This window comes from Melopsittacus undulatus, chromosome 4 (genome assembly GCF_012275295.1).
Source record: "Melopsittacus undulatus isolate bMelUnd1 chromosome 4, bMelUnd1.mat.Z, whole genome shotgun sequence".
NCBI classification, from domain to species: domain Eukaryota; kingdom Metazoa; phylum Chordata; class Aves; order Psittaciformes; family Psittaculidae; genus Melopsittacus; species Melopsittacus undulatus.
The window spans coordinates 65,297,658-65,314,474 of NC_047530.1; the positions used below are offsets into that span (position 1 = coordinate 65,297,658).

Sequence of the window (16,817 nt, forward strand, 5' to 3'; positions counted from 1 at the left end):
ATGTTTTGCAGACTAGGGAAGTTCTGTGGTAGTCTTCGCAAGTAACATCTTGTAGAAGATGAAGTCTGAGTAGTTGCTTATAAAAAGCCAACAACAACCAAACACTAGAGTAGGCTACGAGTTCTTAGAATTCTTTTCTGGATTTAACAGTAAAGTAAAGCTTGGTAGAGTCACGCAGTCTTCTGCAGTGGCTCTGTAGGTAGAACCACTCATTTAAAGCTACCTGACACAAGAAAAACTTAAAATTTAGTTATTTACTTCAGTAAACTTCAGCCATTTGAGTTGAAATCTCACATCAGGTCTCTCCCAGGTAGACTCTGATCAAAATAAAACCAACAACAAACAAAACCCCAAACCCATGTGATGCACCTTCATTTGCCGAACGGTGGGAAGTTGAATTACTTGAGAGTTACGAATTTTCGTAGATCTCTGGATATCCCTACAAATATAATTTCCCCCCCCCCCCCCCCCCCCCACTTATTTACGCAATTTCTTCCTGAGCAAGTTGTAAGTGATGCTGCAAAGATGCAGACAGACTTCTGTGGAATTGCTGCTTGCTGGAACTAAGGGCAGGCAATTGACTTTACAAAATATAACAACCTGGTGAAATAAAAGGTGGGGATCCTGCATTTGTCAAGGGTACGTCAACTACTGCTGTTCGATTTCTCATAAAAACTGTTCCACAAGTCCATATCCAAAACTCTTAACTAGAAAATTCTGTGTTGTAACAAAGTTGTGTTAGAGCAGATCTCTTTTTTCTGATCCTCCTCTTGGTATGGGTTGCTTGGCACCCTCTCACCCTGTTCTGCACCTTACTTTTGATGAATTTTAGCAGAAACTTTTTGTCTGAGCAAAACTGGTTTAATTCCTACCTGCTTCCATTTCCATGTGTTTTTGCTGCAGAGTTCCAGCAAATGGAAGTTAAATAATGTAATTAGTCTTGTCTTAAAATTGCTTTTTATCCTCTGATAAAATTAGGTTATTCTGGTTACCTACCTATAGTTGTTAGAGTCTCTTTAAGTCTGAGAACACTGCTAGTGTGTAAATAGTCTTTTGGTATGGAGATTGCAGGACTGGTTTTACCTGTGCTGAACCAGAAGAGCTACTAGTTTTACATTATCTGCTACAGGCAGTCTTACGAAACCATTTGTTGTTCAGGGCACACAGCCTCTTTCTGTTCATGTTGCTCTATTTTGTGTATTGCTAAACTTCCTCCAAGTGACCTGTAACATTATGGGGTTTTTTTGTTTGGGTTTATTTTGTTTTGTTTTTTTTTTCTAACTAGAGAATGGGATTCCTTTTTATGAGGTTGGCTGCATCACTCAAGTAATGTATTGTCACTGTTATATACAGTATAACAGATTGAATGCTCTTTTTATTTTCCAATAGGCTGGTGTTTGGGATGCTGTATCCTGCATATTACTCATACAAAGCTGTGAAGACAAAAAATGTGAAGGAATATGTAAGTCACACTCCTTTTAATTGCTTAATTACATGCCTCTGCTGACATACAACTGTGAAATTTTCATTACACAATGCAATAAATCACATGAAATCTTTATTTGACTAATTTAGTATTAGATACAACACTTGTGTGAGCCTAGTGTTAATCCTGGGATTTTGTCTGGAGGGCTAAATTTAAGCTAAGGTTTCTCAGACTTTTTCTCACAGACTTTGCTGAAATGTGTCCAACACATTATGCTGTATATGAATGTTCTTAGGAGGATTTTTAAACATAATCCTTAAAGCATCGACTGCATTTCAGTGAAATGCCCAAAATAATGCGCTTTTGTGTGGGGGTGGAATAAGGGTTCTCTGGTGAGAATAAGCAGTGGCTAATTGATTCTCAGTGACCACTTGAAGAATAATAGCAGTATAATTGTAATTTTTATAGAGCTCAGTAGGGGATTCAAATCAACCATAAAAAAAGGTGGCTGTGGCTAATCTATTGTTCCTTAAAGAGGAGGAAAAAATGTACCCAGAGAAGGAAAAGATTTGGTAAAGGTGATGTGGAGGAAGGAAGAACAGACAGAAAAGTAAGGTGGAGAAAAACACAATTACTGTAGTTACTGCAGTTTAGAATTAATCTGTTAAATTATTTGCTTTTCAGTGTAAGCAATGATGATTACCACAAGAATGTTACCCAGTTGCAGTCACAAGGAACTTTTGGTCATTGAGTTACTTCCCTGTTTCAAGAGGCGCCCTTTTGGCAACTAACCTATATTCTCTCCTGAACCTTGTTCTTAACTTGGCTGCCTGACTCAGGATGGAGTCAGTACCATCACTTTAACTTGGCAGCTGTAGCTGTGACCTAATGCTGCTGTCTGGATGTATGATGTCTCTGCTTTGTACGTGGTTGCAGTAGTAGAATGCAGTAGCTGTTGTTGTTCCCCTTGTATGTAGTCTGATTGCTCCATCAGGGCTCCGAAGTGTACATTGTATTCATACTTCTGGTTTCTGGATACAAACTGATTAGAGCTTGCTTGTGCACATAGAGCTGGTGTGTGCCAGACGGAAGCTTCTGGGAGATTAAAAAAATATATTAAATCAAATTTTTGTCTCATGCTTACTTTTCCTGTCAGGAAGGTACATAATACAAAGAATTTATAATCTGCTTTTCCTCCCCACTCACTCAGAAGGGATCCACAGGCTGAGTAGAGGGTAGCAGTTTCAAACTCTTAAGAGAAGAAATCACTCTAAGAGGTTACCATTACCTCTTGTAATGTGTTTCCTAGGGAAAAAAATGTTTGTAGAATGCTTAGATTTTTTTCTTACCTCTTGTCCAGTTAGCTATGACTTAGCTGTCTTTCTTGGGCATTCTTTTTTAGTTATACCTGTCATTTACACAAGAGCTGTAGTAGGGCCTGGAAACATATTTTTCCAACTGTGTATTTTCATATTGTAAAACACTGCTTTTCAGACATATGTGGTCTTTGAGCAGTCCCTGAACTTTCAGTTGCATCAGTATGTTCATGGGAACCCATGACAGGCTGAGATGAATGACACCCATCACAGTGACTTTTCCACAGGCAGGGAATGGCACTGATTCATCAGTGAATTGCCACTCTATTGCTGGTTGGGTTGAATGTCCAAATATATCTTGAAGACAATCCTTGGCTTTAATCTTCCCAGCTGGGTCAATTTTCTTTCTGGGAGGTTTAAATGCAGCCTTCCAAATGGCATACCTCTGCTGCCAGCTGTGTAATGGGCCAAGCACATCTTCCTTTCCAGGGTTGTATGTGGCTCAGGAGCCACTTGTTTTTGTCTGCTGGATTGCAAGAGCTTTGTGACATTGAAATTATTTACTTAACTCTCTGCTTCCACTGGCAAAAAAACATGCAGTGCAGATATCTTCACTTGCTGTGCAGGTCATGATGCCGCAGATTGTTTAAAGATTATTTCAGGGGGTGAGAAGAGTTACTTCTGGTTTTGGTAATCTAAAATATTTCATAGAATCATAGAATAGTTAGGGTTCGAAAGGACCTTAAGATCATCTACTTCCAACCCCTCTGCCATGGGCAGGGACACCTCACACTAAACCATATCGCCCAAGACTTCATCCAACTTGGTCTTGAACACTGCCAGGGATGGAGCATTCACTACCTCCCTGGGCAACCCATTCCAGACTTTAGTTTTAAAAGATGCATTTGTTCTTGTAATTGCCCTAGTTTAATGGTGTTGAATAATATCTTTTGAAGACTTTTTTCACTGTGTTACACCAAAGTGCTTGTAATAAGCCTCTGAAATGTAGTTTTCAAGTCTCAACCACCAGCCTTCTCAAAACCTGGCTTCAGAATCCTGACTTGGAAAGATGTGCTTCAGCCAAAGCCACCAAAGATGAATTTAACAGTTGGATGGTAGAAAAAAAAGCTCGACAAAACAAATTATAAGCTCTCTTCTGGCATAAAAAGCAGAACTCCTTCAAAGCTTCTGTAACTTCATGTTTAAGAGTTAAGTAGATGATAGTCTGGGCAGTGTCAAATAGGACCTTCTGGTTTTCTTCTTGTTTTCACCTCTTTGTATGAAAATCCTGTAAGTCACTCGGATTGTTGTCAAGGATACTTTGGTACCTAATGCATTAGTTGTTCTAGAATATGATCTGGCTTGTGTTTTTGAGAATCTTTGCCCAGACCTCAGCAGGACTCATGATCTCATGTGCCCCTCTGCAAAGCATTTCTTACTGTTCCTGGCAGCCCAAGAGGAACTTAACTTTGAGTGTTCCAAATTGGATAAATAGATGTTGATTCAAGAATTAATAACCTGGATAAAATATATTGGGGGAGGGGAAGAAATCAGTCTTGCATGGTGTCCTAAAAATTGCATTGTATCATGCTTAGGTTGATGGAGCAAGGGTGGATGTTAATTTTATCTTTGTTCAGGTGTTGACTCTGGTTCATGGAAAGGTCACCAGTCTAAATGTCACATGTCCTCTCAGAGATGACTTCAGCTGTTGTGTATGCTTGTCTTAGTTTATTCAAGCCTGAAATATCTAAATCCTTTGAGAGATTGAAGTGAAGAATGTCATCACATGACTGAGCTTCTTTTCAAATTGAAATGCAGAAAAGCATTTAAGATAAATGGGTCTCAAGTTGTGACAAAGGAAGTGATTTTTAAAGCATAATGTATGACTATGAAACAGGCAGCAGTGTAGCATTAGTTTTTGAGTGCTCAAGTCCATTTCTAAGAAGGATTGCTTCAAAAGTGAAGGCTGTCTAAACAACGTCCTCTATAGGAAAGTAGGTATGTTCCCTCTTTTAAAAGAGGGTACCATGAATTCAACAAATACGGAGTTTAGTGCTTTGTGGGTATACCAAAGAGTTAGTAGTCTGTATATTTCAACTGAAATGATGTTTTTTGGATGGTGGTGGGGTTTTTTTGTTTTGTTTGTTTGGTTTTTTTTTTAGTTTGTTTTATCTGTTTTTGTTTTATTCTAGCAGAGGTAGTGTTGGAATTTAAAGAACATGTGGGCGTTCAGTTAGTGTGAATAACTAGTGGTGGTTTGCACCGACCTGTTTTGGAAATACATTGCGCTTGGCCACTGTTGTTGTACAGAAGACAAATGCATGGAACTACTACTGTAATATTTATTCTGGAAGATGTAATCAGTTTAGACAATCAGATTTAAACAAATGTTCAAGGAAAATGAATGATATAGTTAACTGCTAGAAAACAAAACTAGAACCTGTGTTTTACTGGTGTTGTCTGATCTCAGAACAATGATGTATAGAGTAAATCTTAAAACCAAAAAGCATACAAATGTAACCCCCTGAAGCATTAAGATGCTTACATGTGAGCTCTCCTATTAACAATAATTTTGTGATTCTTGGCATATGCATAGAATTAAATCTCCATGAAAATGCTTTTTCCTGCCTTGCCCCATGCTAATACCGTAATGCTAAGCACACATGTAGAGCTCAACTGCAGAGTGTAGCTGAATAATCTATATTGTGAAATGAAAGCAAGGCTACCTGACATACTAATGCTGACTTGCGTGTGTGTAGTATGAACATGGATGAGCGTGGAAGAGAGTGAAATATCCTTTAGCACTATAGTGGGAATTGCACTGCATATTTGTGATAATATGGTGGTCTTTGCAGTGGTTTTTCTTTTCCTATCACTGAAACTTTATAACAACAGAATAAAATATGTGAAGCCACCCTAGGTGAGGTTGTGACCTAGCCATTTCACTTAGTTTGTTGTAGTTGCTGCCAGTTCTATGTAAGACTAGAAAACCCTTAGGATCTTCATAAGATTTCACTTCAAACCCAGTTGATGCAGGCTGAGATACTGTTGAATATCTTGCTCCCACAGCCCTGAACTGACTGTACAGTGTGTAGTGTATTCTGCATAAAGATGAAATCAGGATTCTTACTGAAGATGGTGTTTTTATTTTCAGGTCCGCTGGATGATGTATTGGATTGTGTTTGCTCTTTATACAGTTACTGAAACAATAACTGACCTAACAGTCTCTTGGTAAGAGCCTGCTTTTTATGAACTCTGGGTGAAACCATACTTGTTTCTCGTGTTTTTAATTTGCAATAACTTAATTTTTATAAAGAAGTTGTGCTTGATGGTAGTCCTTTTTTTCTTTCCCCCGAAAAAATCTTGGTGTTTGTGAAAAGTAACATCTGTTTCCAAGCTTGCTATACAGTGTCACTGGAAGTAGGGACTATAAAGCTTCCACCTTTGCTGTAGAAACTGAATAGCAGAATGAAACTCTTATAAGGATGGACTGTAATTTCTCTGTGCAGGAATGTATAATGGGAAGCAAGTATATTAACTCTTCCCATTTATTAAATGATGTTGCAGTCAATTAAAACAATTAAACCCATATTTAACTTTTGTCTAATGTAACTTCTTGTATGTGAAGAACCCTATATGCTAATATGTAATTGTGTTTTTTGAAGAAATCTCTTAATGGTGATTAATTACCATTCATTTTCTCAATGCAGTTGTTGATTTCATGCAACCTTTACCTTGTCTGTAGGTTTCCACTGTACTATGAACTGAAGATAGCTTTTGTTATCTGGCTTCTTTCCCCATATACTAGAGGAGCAAGTTTAATCTACAGAAAATTTCTCCACCCACTTCTTTCTTCTAAAGAAAGGGTAAGAAATAACTTCTCACATTTTAATGCCTAATATGGAAATACCATATACTGAAATCCTAATTGTTGCTAGATACATGATAAAAGCAGATCAGGATGTTACTGGTTTGCCAGACAGCGTAAACTTGGACTAGCATAGACAACTGCATATGTCTGTCTATATATATGTTTCAGTTTGACTTGCATGAGCAGACAATGTACTACTTTCTGTTGACATAACTTTGTATTCTCTGGTCTACCTAGTACACTTGGGAAGCCCAGTTGAATGGAAGTGATTTAGTTTGACTTTCTGCTGGAATAACATGCAGGACTTTGTGCAGAAGCATGAATGCAGTTTTAACAACTGTTCATGTTACCACTTTTCCTAGCACAACCTAGTAATAACATTTCTCGGGACAAATGACATTGACTTCTCTGGTGTGTGAACTGACAGGATAGGAGGAGAGACTTTCTACTGAGGTTTAAGGGGAGACCATTCAGGAATAGAAAATAGCTGAAAGATATTTAGCTTCAGCCAAAGTATTACGGGGCCACAGATCTGCTTAGCTCTTTTTCCATATCCTGTTTGGATGTGTGGAAATAGTGATTAGCAAAGGTGGTCAGACTACCACTGGAAAACCTCACAGGACAAAAAAATGGCATTCATGTATGTCAGTTCTGGGCTTGGCCTTTATTAGGCAAAACAGGTAGTTACATGATTGCCACTGATATGAACAGTAAGGTCATCTTGACCTTCTGAAGGTTGAACTGTAAACCATTTGCAAATTCATAAAATAAAGGGATTTTTCTCTGTAGTCTTTTAACTGTTGTGAACTACCTGGAAGTCTTTATCTCCAGCTCTAGGCATTTACCACGGCTGGGGATAAATGTCATGACCACTTGGTACTTAACTGTGTCGGAACTCTGGCTTCAGAAGTTCTCTGTGAGCCAACTCTGCTTTCTAAGTAGCTCTCTGATTTCATCTGAAGCATTTCTTGAAGACCTTTTGCCTTACAAGTTAAGCTTACTCTCTGTAGGGAGGTTGCTATGTAACCTGGGCAAAAGTGATCCATTTTATCTTCTTCTCTGACCACACATCCTCTTTTAAATGAGAGAGTATAAGTGAATCACAGAATCACAGAATCCCAAGGGTTGGAAGGGACCTCGAAAGATCATCTAGTCCAACCCCCCTGTAAGAGCAGGGTAACCTAGAGTACATCACACAGGAACTTGTCCAGGCAGGCCTTGAATATCTCCAACATAGGAGACTCCACAACCCCCCTGGGCAACCTGTTCCAGTGCTCTGTCACTCTTACAAGTAAAGAAGTTCTGAAACATCAGTATACAAAAGCAAGAGTAATTGTCCTATTAAATATTTTCTTCAAGGTACCTTCTGTTCTTTGTTGATGGAAAAATAATACTGTGGGGTAATGTGACTCTCTTATGCATAGACCTCTAAATTTTAAGTATGTTTTGCTTTTAGGAGATTGATGAGTACATCGTACAGGCCAAAGAAAGAGGGTATGAGACCATGGTGAATTTTGGAAGGCAAGGGTTGAATTTGGCAGCAAGTGCTGCAGTGACAGCAGCTGTAAAGGTAACTTTCTGCTTGCATTAATTGCTTTGCTCCTTGATCTAAACCAGTGTAATTATACTGAGGATTTGCCATTCCTTAACAAAACTATTCTGCAAATGTATCGAAAACCTGGAGCACAACTTAAGGGTTGCAGTCCTCTATTCCTCATTCTACATTTGTTTTTTAAGATGGGTTGTAGTTTGTTCTTCAGTAATGGGGATCAGTTTACTGTAATTCAAAAGATACCATGGAGATTTCTATGCAGTCTTTTTGTAAAGATGACTTGTTTCTTTTCTGTCTCTGTTATGCTTTCTTGTTTGTAAAAAAACTGTTTAAAGGATTTCTGGCTTTTCTGCTGTTTTTCTCCAATCAACTTGAGGTAACTCCAGATACGAAGTAAGGCGTGAAAGATTGCTAGCACAGATAAAAGTTATCTTGACACAATTAACTTGTTTGCAACTCATGGCTGAATTATTAAATTAATACACTAAGCATAAGCTTGCATATTACTCTTTAGGATACTCTTGCTTTGTCCAGTTTCCATGAAATCGTGAAGTAACGTGTTGCTGTTCCCACAAAACTCATGGCCTTCAGTTGAATCTCAGAGAAAAACAAAATACAAGCTTGCAAGTAACATTGTCAGCACCCTGTGGCCTACAAAAGGGGTATAATTTCAGTCAATGTGTATCCTACCTAATATTCATTTAAACCAAAACATGAAAAATAAGTATGGAAAGAAAGATTAGTATAATTAGTTAAATGATAGTCTTAAAGTGATCAGGATAAATTTCTTCGTGGGGATCAATGAAACTTCTATGTTCGTAGTAACAGGGCTGGAAACTTGAACACTGTTAGTAGATGACAGAAAGCTGGTCTGTGTAGAGGTCCCTGAATGTCAAAGTAGGTAGAGCTAGCATTTAACTTGTATTTCTGTGATTGTATGTGAACTTCTTACTTTATGAATCGAAGACATCCCTAAAAGCCTACATTTTCAAATGCTGTCTCAGAAATGTTTGGAAAAAGTCATGCCTTTCTTGTTTGTCCATTCTGTCTCTTTTTAAAGATATATGTGGGTGGCAACATAAAATGCCACTTTCTGGCAGTTTAAAAACATGGACATAATAAGCCTAAAATACTAAGAATACAATTCAGTTTGATCACTGGTTCTTTTTTGTTATTTGAGCTCCCAGTATTGCCTCAAGGCATGAAATAATTTAGAATGAAATGGAGTACACCTCTAAAGGAATGAAAGTATTAACAGTGAAAAAAGGCTATTAAAAAAAAAGGACACCCCTTTCCCCCAGCCCAAGCAAACCTAACAAACAAAATCTTAAAGTACTCTACTGGGGGAAATGTTTAAGAACTAGGCTAAATGCTAAAATGCAAATTCTTTGCCAAACAGCAAATTATGATTTATTACAGTGTGCACCTGTAATTATACTTACGTTTTCCTTGCGTCTGGCTGTCTGGCTAAGATTTTTTCTATATCTTGTTAATCCTTATGGTGTTACAGAAATATTGTTAAATAAATAACATAAATATCTCCTCCCACTTTCTACTGAAATAATGAGTAACTTTTTCCTAAATGTGTGTTTAGATTTCATTGCCATTCAGCTGTGACTGGCAAGGTGCCTGCTCTATTTGTTAAAACTTGTTAAACATGCTCATGAATATTTGTACAGAATTAGTTCAGTGCCAATGAGATGTTTGGGTAAAACGACCACCACAATACTGAAGACCTAAAATAGACGTGGTATTTAAACAGTATGAAAGAGGAGACTCTCTCAAAATCTGTATTTTGGCATGTTAAACTTCTCTTTAGTTGTCATTCCAAAAATCTGAGCGTGACTGCTCCATGCAAGCAAATGGAGACAGTGCATGTGTTCCTGATTTTGTTCCCTGTTTTTCAAGAGTTGACTGCTGCCTCCAGCAGGTGAAAAGATTATTCCTTTAGCATGAGCTGGTGGAGCATGCTATAGGATTGCAGGAATGGAATCCTACTAATGGGATCAGTTTTGATGGGAAGGAGACACACTTTCATCACTTTTCAGGAGCAGGCATGCTTATTCTGACAGATCTTAAATTAGGAGTAGAGAATGTGGGAGGCTAAACACAAGAGCTCCAAAGAAAGCTTCTGTTCACGAAGGTGTCCAAGCAAAAGACGCTACAATGTCTGCTTATGCTAACTTGGAGGGTGATAAAATTGCTTGAAATTCTCTGGAATATTTTCAAGATCAAGTGTGGGAAAGAGTGGTTTACTCCAGGAGCTGTCAAAGGAATTAAATGGCTAGCTGGCTCAGTAGGGGAGGCTGGAGCAGATAGACAGGTCAGTCTACTGAAATTTGACATAGGTTTAAACCTGGTCCACTGTAGTTAAGTTGAAATGTAATTGGCAGGAGTCATGGCTTATAACTTACATTCCTATACTGATATTTTTAGCTGGCACTAGTTAGCCACTGTTCATGTAAAATGTAGAGTTTCAAAACCTGCTAAATAGCAGGAACAAAATAAGTTGTGTTACTTAATCTGTTGTGACAGAAAACAAACCTTTGTAGAATCCCACTTTCAGAAGTTTGAGATGAAGTATGGTCTGGACTGACTTTTCCTGTTTATTAATAAAAATTTTCTTTGTGATAGAAAATAATCAACAAGATACCTTTAATGACAGGAAAGTTGTTGGAGCTCTTTCAGCTCAATAGTATATGGATATGTGGCAATTGTATCTACAACACTAACTTCCACTGATATATCTTGTATTTTGATGCATATGCTTTCCAGAACTTCTGAGGTCCTAGTTACCTGTACATTCCAATTTTTGCCAACACATAAATTCTGACTTTTTGGGTTACTAGCGAAAATTGGTTTCTGTATCACCACATGTGGGACAGCTGCTGATTAAGCTGTGACATGCACTGTCCTTCTTAATGAGGCCACACAATTATTGTTCATTTGTAAAGCAGTATTTGGTGATGGTGATGATAATACATTTTGAAGGCTGTGTTTCTGCATGTCTTTGAGTCATCCTGGATCTGCTGCCTCTTTGCTGGTTGAATATTAGTCTAAAGGCCTTGTACAGACTTCCTCTCTTCTTCCCACTCAGGGCATGGCAGAGGAAGGAGGTATCTTGCAGCCAGCTGTGGCATACAGCCAGTATCAGTATGAACAGCTCAGTTTATTAGCAATACTGCCTTCATCCCTTCTCCCTTCTGGGACTGCCTGGCATGCTGCAGAGGTCATTCAGGGGACAGCAGTCCCTCTGCAGGTTGAGAGGGAACAGAAGTCATCCCCTGTCAACTCTGATTGGATCAGGGAGAGAACAGCTGGGAATGTGGGTACTACACACTGCAGCTCTGTAGCCACAAAGCTCCAAGCATTTCTGTGGATGCAGAGTCCATTGAGAACTTGTCCAATGAAGGCAAGCAGCTTTATTCAGTGATCCTGACCACTGAGGGGGTGCAAGTCCAATTTAAGCAATGACAGGAGTCCCTGCAGCAGAGGCTCTGTGGTGTCTGGTTAGAGCAACTTCCCTGGGTTAAGCATGTAGACTATAAAAATACATGCTCAGTAATGAAATAGAGAATGGCATTTCATATATGAGAGTCAGCTGATGAGACTGCATACTAATAGCTTACTAGAGTCTGAGTAGTCTCAAAAGGAGTCTCTTAAGTAGGCTACATTTATAAAAAACTGGATTTAGAAACCTCTTACAACTTTAATTAGTGTTTCAGGTTGGTCACTTCTAATGAATGTGGTCTCTCAAAAGTGTTGTATGTTTTAGGAAATACTGTTGAATAAATAAACTCATTCTTTAAGACCTGCTTTTTGGTTAAGATGACACAAATTTTGTGGTTCATCTCTTGAGCATTCACTTACATAGATACTTGAGCACTGAAATTATTCTGTGCTTTTTTTGCCTGCATTGCAGTTGTGTGTGTGTCTCAATCTTTTGTAGTGTAATTTAGTTGGCAGCCTCTGGGCTGGATGCAGCCTGCTGTGTTTCTTCCTTACTGGTAGGAACTGTTGAAATAATGGGACACCAGTGCAGGTGTGGCAACTGCTCTGTCATCTTCTTGTGAGCAGCATACTGGGGCTGTGTGTACAGCAGGGGAGAGATGACTGCTGCTGTCATGCTCATGGCATGAGTGTGGTTGTGGGAGATCCCCTTTCAGGTCGATCTACAGCTGGATTGCTCTACTTTCTGTTCTGTAGGCAAACATCTTCCTTCCAAGTTCTGACTAGTAACTCTCTCAGCTTTGAAACAAGATACCAATTTTTTTAATGCATTTATATTCTAAACGTGAATGTTACTTTCACATTTCCTGCAGTAGAGGGTATTAAATATTTTTCAGCCATTCATTCTGATCTGGTGGTAATCCAGATCTGGAATGCTTTGTTTCAGCAGAAAGCAATTATCTGCTGCTTCTGGGCATGGAACAGCAAAGAATCTTTGTAAATCATAAGTGCTGTATGAGCACAGTGATGTGTTGGGTTTTGTTGCAGCTTTTTTTAATCCATGATTGAAACACACAGAAACACCTTAAAATGGGGCCTCCAGCTGATCTGGAGTGGTGTGAAGTAAAAATCAATCTTGATTTGGCTAGACTGGATCTTTGTAGGGTTGGGATGGAGACTGCATTCAGGCAGGAGACTGAGGGAGACTGTGGGGAGTACTTGCATAGGATTAGCATAACATGTGACCATGACTGTGCAGTACAGCAGTGTGGTTATACAGTCCCCATTCCTACTGACTCTTGGTGTGTGTGTGTGTGTGTGTGCGCTGCATCTCTTATTTGTATATGTATCCTTTCAAACTTATTAACATTTGCTGTGTGTAACTTGAGTAAAACCTTCCATCCTGGTAAGTAGTTTTAGAACGAAGGGCCCATTGTATGAATCCATTTGTCCTCCCTGAATGAGGCAGTGCACCACAGGAGCTCTAGCCTCAGCAAGAGTGCAGTGTGTTAAGGAAACAATGTTATTTTATGGCACATAGTTGACTTTTTTTCCCCTCTTCAAAGAACAAAATCCTGTATCCAAAAGCTGCACTGAAAAATAAGACTGGATGTTTCTAGCTTGGATCTAGCCACTATACTTATAATGGAATAGGAAATACAGGCTTGTAATGTGACTTCTTAGCATGTTAGTTATTATAATTTTTATTACATTATCTGGTACAATTTCCACATGTCTTTTTGTAGTGTATAACATGATGAATGAACTCACTGTGCAACTTTTAGGCAAGTGTCTTTTTATATTTCTGCTTCTGGAAGAATCCAGGATTATGTCCACACGTAGTGAGTGGGGTTGTGCCTAATTATTTCTATGGATTCTGCTGAGAACCAACTGAATCCATCTTATACTTTCCTAAGTGTTCAGTGATGGAAAGCTGAATCCAGTTGTTCATCTTCACACAGTGGCTATAGACTGATCAACTGTCTTATGTGTTGTAGCAGATACTGTAAGCTGTTACTTGTCAAAAGAAGCAGTCCTGTCTCTCCAGTTCTCTGCTATAGTATGCTAGCAGATGACTGTAAGTTCTCAGGCATAGCTAGTTCCTGATTTGGTGTACTGTGCAAATGCTTTTCAATGCAAGAGGTGGATTAGTGGAAGGGCAGGATTCCTGGTTTAAGGCAGGGCAGACCTGCCCTAAATAAGCCCTTTTAGGGAATAAATTTACCTTAAGAATTTCTACAATAGCTTAGACACAAACTGTATGCTGTCTGTACTTCATTTTAACTCAAAGGTGAGCTGTAGTTATGTTCTTGAGATCCATCAGTCATCCTACATGTATGCAGAAAGAACTAGAAAAGGAAAGGCTTCCACTTCTCTCATACAAAAACCTTCTTTTGTTATTGCTTAGTGGCAATGTATGAATGGTTTTGCAAGAATTAAAGTTCTCATGGCCTGTGTAGCACACCTAGTTTTACATGCTGTACTAATTATTAGTAATTAAAAAATTAAGTTCCTTTCCTCTCCTTGCCCCCCGTTTGGTAGCTGTATAAGCTTAAGGAGTATCAGTACTGTCTCTTCACACAGTTATTTTTAATATGGAATAATTTAGTGTGCTGGTCTACCATGTACAAACAGTTGTTGACATGAGGGTGAGAGCAAATGGCTTTGGCCAGTGGTGCAAGAAATGCGTTATGCTTGTACTGTTGCAGAGAAAGGTGTGTGTATTGCTGCTGCTGCCAGCTAACATATTGCTCCACTTAAAAGCTTCATTTGTAAGAATGAAAGAATGTTGTTTCATTTGTAAGAATGAAATGAAATCTTGAGCCCTTGCTCGAAGGAGAATTAATGCATAGGCATGTTAATGTTCTTCTGAAACAGTTACTTTTTTTTACTCATATGCCAGAAAGAATGAAATGTTATTTTAACATGACATTGAGGAATGTGCTTGCACTTTTAGTTGCTTATACAATAAACTAATCTTCAGTGCTTTAGTAACAACATTATCTGATGTAAGATGAAAAGCCGCTTGATGACCATTCTTTCCAAAGAGGAACTTTTTGTATGTCCTAGGTAGAAAAAGTGTAAAGCCAATCAGAGAAGGAATACAACACTAATGTCCAAATGTGGTCATCTGGTTTTACCCATAGCATTAGATTTTGGGCTGGGATTATGCCAGTATAGCTATGTTAGTATGAGGACCTGCTAGCCTGTAGTCCAGACAGGACCTCTTTGGTTTGTGGTTTCAAGTTTCTGACAACTAGAGCTGTTGTAGTGCTGCCAGTTTCTCAGTTACTTGAGTTAATGTTGCAGAGTGTATTTTTAACACATGCATATTCAGATTTGTGGAGTGTAAAATATGAAATAGCGGATATCCTTACCTTCAACCATACTTTTAAAACCGGAAGTGTTAAACGCATTGTCACAATACCTAGCACTGCTGGAGAAATACCATGTTTGAAGTGAATTCAGTGTTTTTGATGTGTGCTGTGTCCTGCCTCACCTCCATTGAAACACTTCCCCTCACCAAAAAAACCTTTCATTGCTCAGATTAAAGGAGTGAAATGAGACATTTGTAATGAAACTGCTAGTTTCTGTAACCTTTTCATCTAGGAGTAATATACAGTTAAGCCTGAGTTAAAGAAGTAAAGCAAAGGCAAATCTGTTGCATGCTTACGTTAAATGAATTTTGTAGTGCAAAATGAAGCATGGGCTTAAACAACTTGACCCAAATTGAATAGCAAAGTTAAACCTCTGCTTTGTTTTCAAAGATATTGTTGCTGTATTTCAGAGTCAAGGTGCCATAACTGAGAAACTGAGAAGTTTCAGTATGCATGATTTGACTGCTATACAAGGAGATGAGCCAGTGGGACAGAGACCATATCAGACACTACCAGAATCAAAAAAGAAAACCAGAGCCTCTGCAAGTGAATCTTCAGGTAAGTATCTATCTTTTCTTTCCTTAGCTAAAAGAACAATTTACTGAAGACAGAAGTGGGAAAGCAGAAATACATTTATTCCTTGTAGAAATGGAAAAGGCCTCTAAGAATTACAGTACACGTAAACAGACTTGACTTGAGCAAGATATATTGTGACAGTTGAGGAAATTCTCCCTGAATTATTTTCTTTATTACAGCCACTAAATGTGTAGTCGTATCGTACTCGTTACTCCTAACTTATGCCAATTAGTGGTGAGAATTCCTTGCCAAAGCTTAATTAGAAGTAAAAAAATATGTGATTATGTGGTGTTTCTGTGACAAATGTACAAAAAGTTAACATGAAAATTTATGGAAGCTCAATAAATTTTGAAGAGAAAATTAATGGAAATTAATTCAGTATGTCTTAATGGTAGTTCAGAAGGTGAAATGGCTTGTGGTGATAGGAATAATTAAGGCATTAAGATGTCATAATGGACTGATGCAGATCAGTGCTCAAAAGTTGATGGTGCATTGTGTGATGAGCAATATTTTTGCAGAGATACTTTGTTATTACTCTTTACATTTGTTATCATCATCACTTTGCTGTTGAGTCTGTGATCTTTGAAGGAAGGTTGCAGTGGAACATTGGCGGTTGTACCTTTTTCAAAGGTGAAGCTACACTGTAAAGTAGTTATTTCCCACAAAAGAAATAGTTCTGTTTCTTTTCTTTTCACCTAAGCCCTTCATTTCTTCTCATTCCTCTGTTTTGGTAACTGAGTGATGCTTATAGAGTACAAGGAATTCCAGGAATTGAATGATAGCCCCTGGTGTTTCTGAGGAACAAATGGCCACCTGAATGGCCCTAAGTTGCATTGTTAATTGAGCCCAGAAGGTATCCTGTGCAGGTCAGCGTAAAGGCAGAGGGCACTAGACATGGCATACAGCCCATGAATTTATCTGGTGCATTAGGAGTGATGTCACTGCAGCTGTTTTGTAGGGGCTATTCCTCAGTAAGAGACCATTAGTTATCTATCTGAAATAGCTTGGAAATACTAAAAAATCCATTAAAAAACCCACAAAAAACTAAACCAAAATGAAAGCTAATAGTTTATCTGGTGTAAATAATCGCTTCTTGTAAGGTTCAATCTCACATGTAAAAATGTGAGCTTAGAACTAGTTTGATTCTTTCTACTTCTGGACCTGAATCTGGTGCATGCCTTTTCTGATTTCTTAGTATCTTTTTCAGCATTAGAGATTTCAGAAAAGAACAAACCACGGACAGAGTTAA

General features: G+C 38.4%; 1 protein-coding gene across 1 annotated transcript in view; it reads left to right on the forward strand.

Moving 5' to 3' along the window:
- REEP3 (receptor accessory protein 3) overlaps positions 1-16,817 on the forward strand; it is a 43,333-nt gene that overhangs the window by 20,352 nt on the left and 6,164 nt on the right. The window contains exons 2-6 of the mRNA XM_005153667.4: positions 1,390-1,462; positions 5,897-5,973; positions 6,488-6,608; positions 8,070-8,183; positions 15,403-15,550. Coding sequence (XP_005153724.2) covers positions 1,390-1,462; positions 5,897-5,973; positions 6,488-6,608; positions 8,070-8,183; positions 15,403-15,550 — 533 coding nt within the window. The remainder of the gene's footprint in view (positions 1-1,389; positions 1,463-5,896; positions 5,974-6,487; positions 6,609-8,069; positions 8,184-15,402; positions 15,551-16,817) is intronic.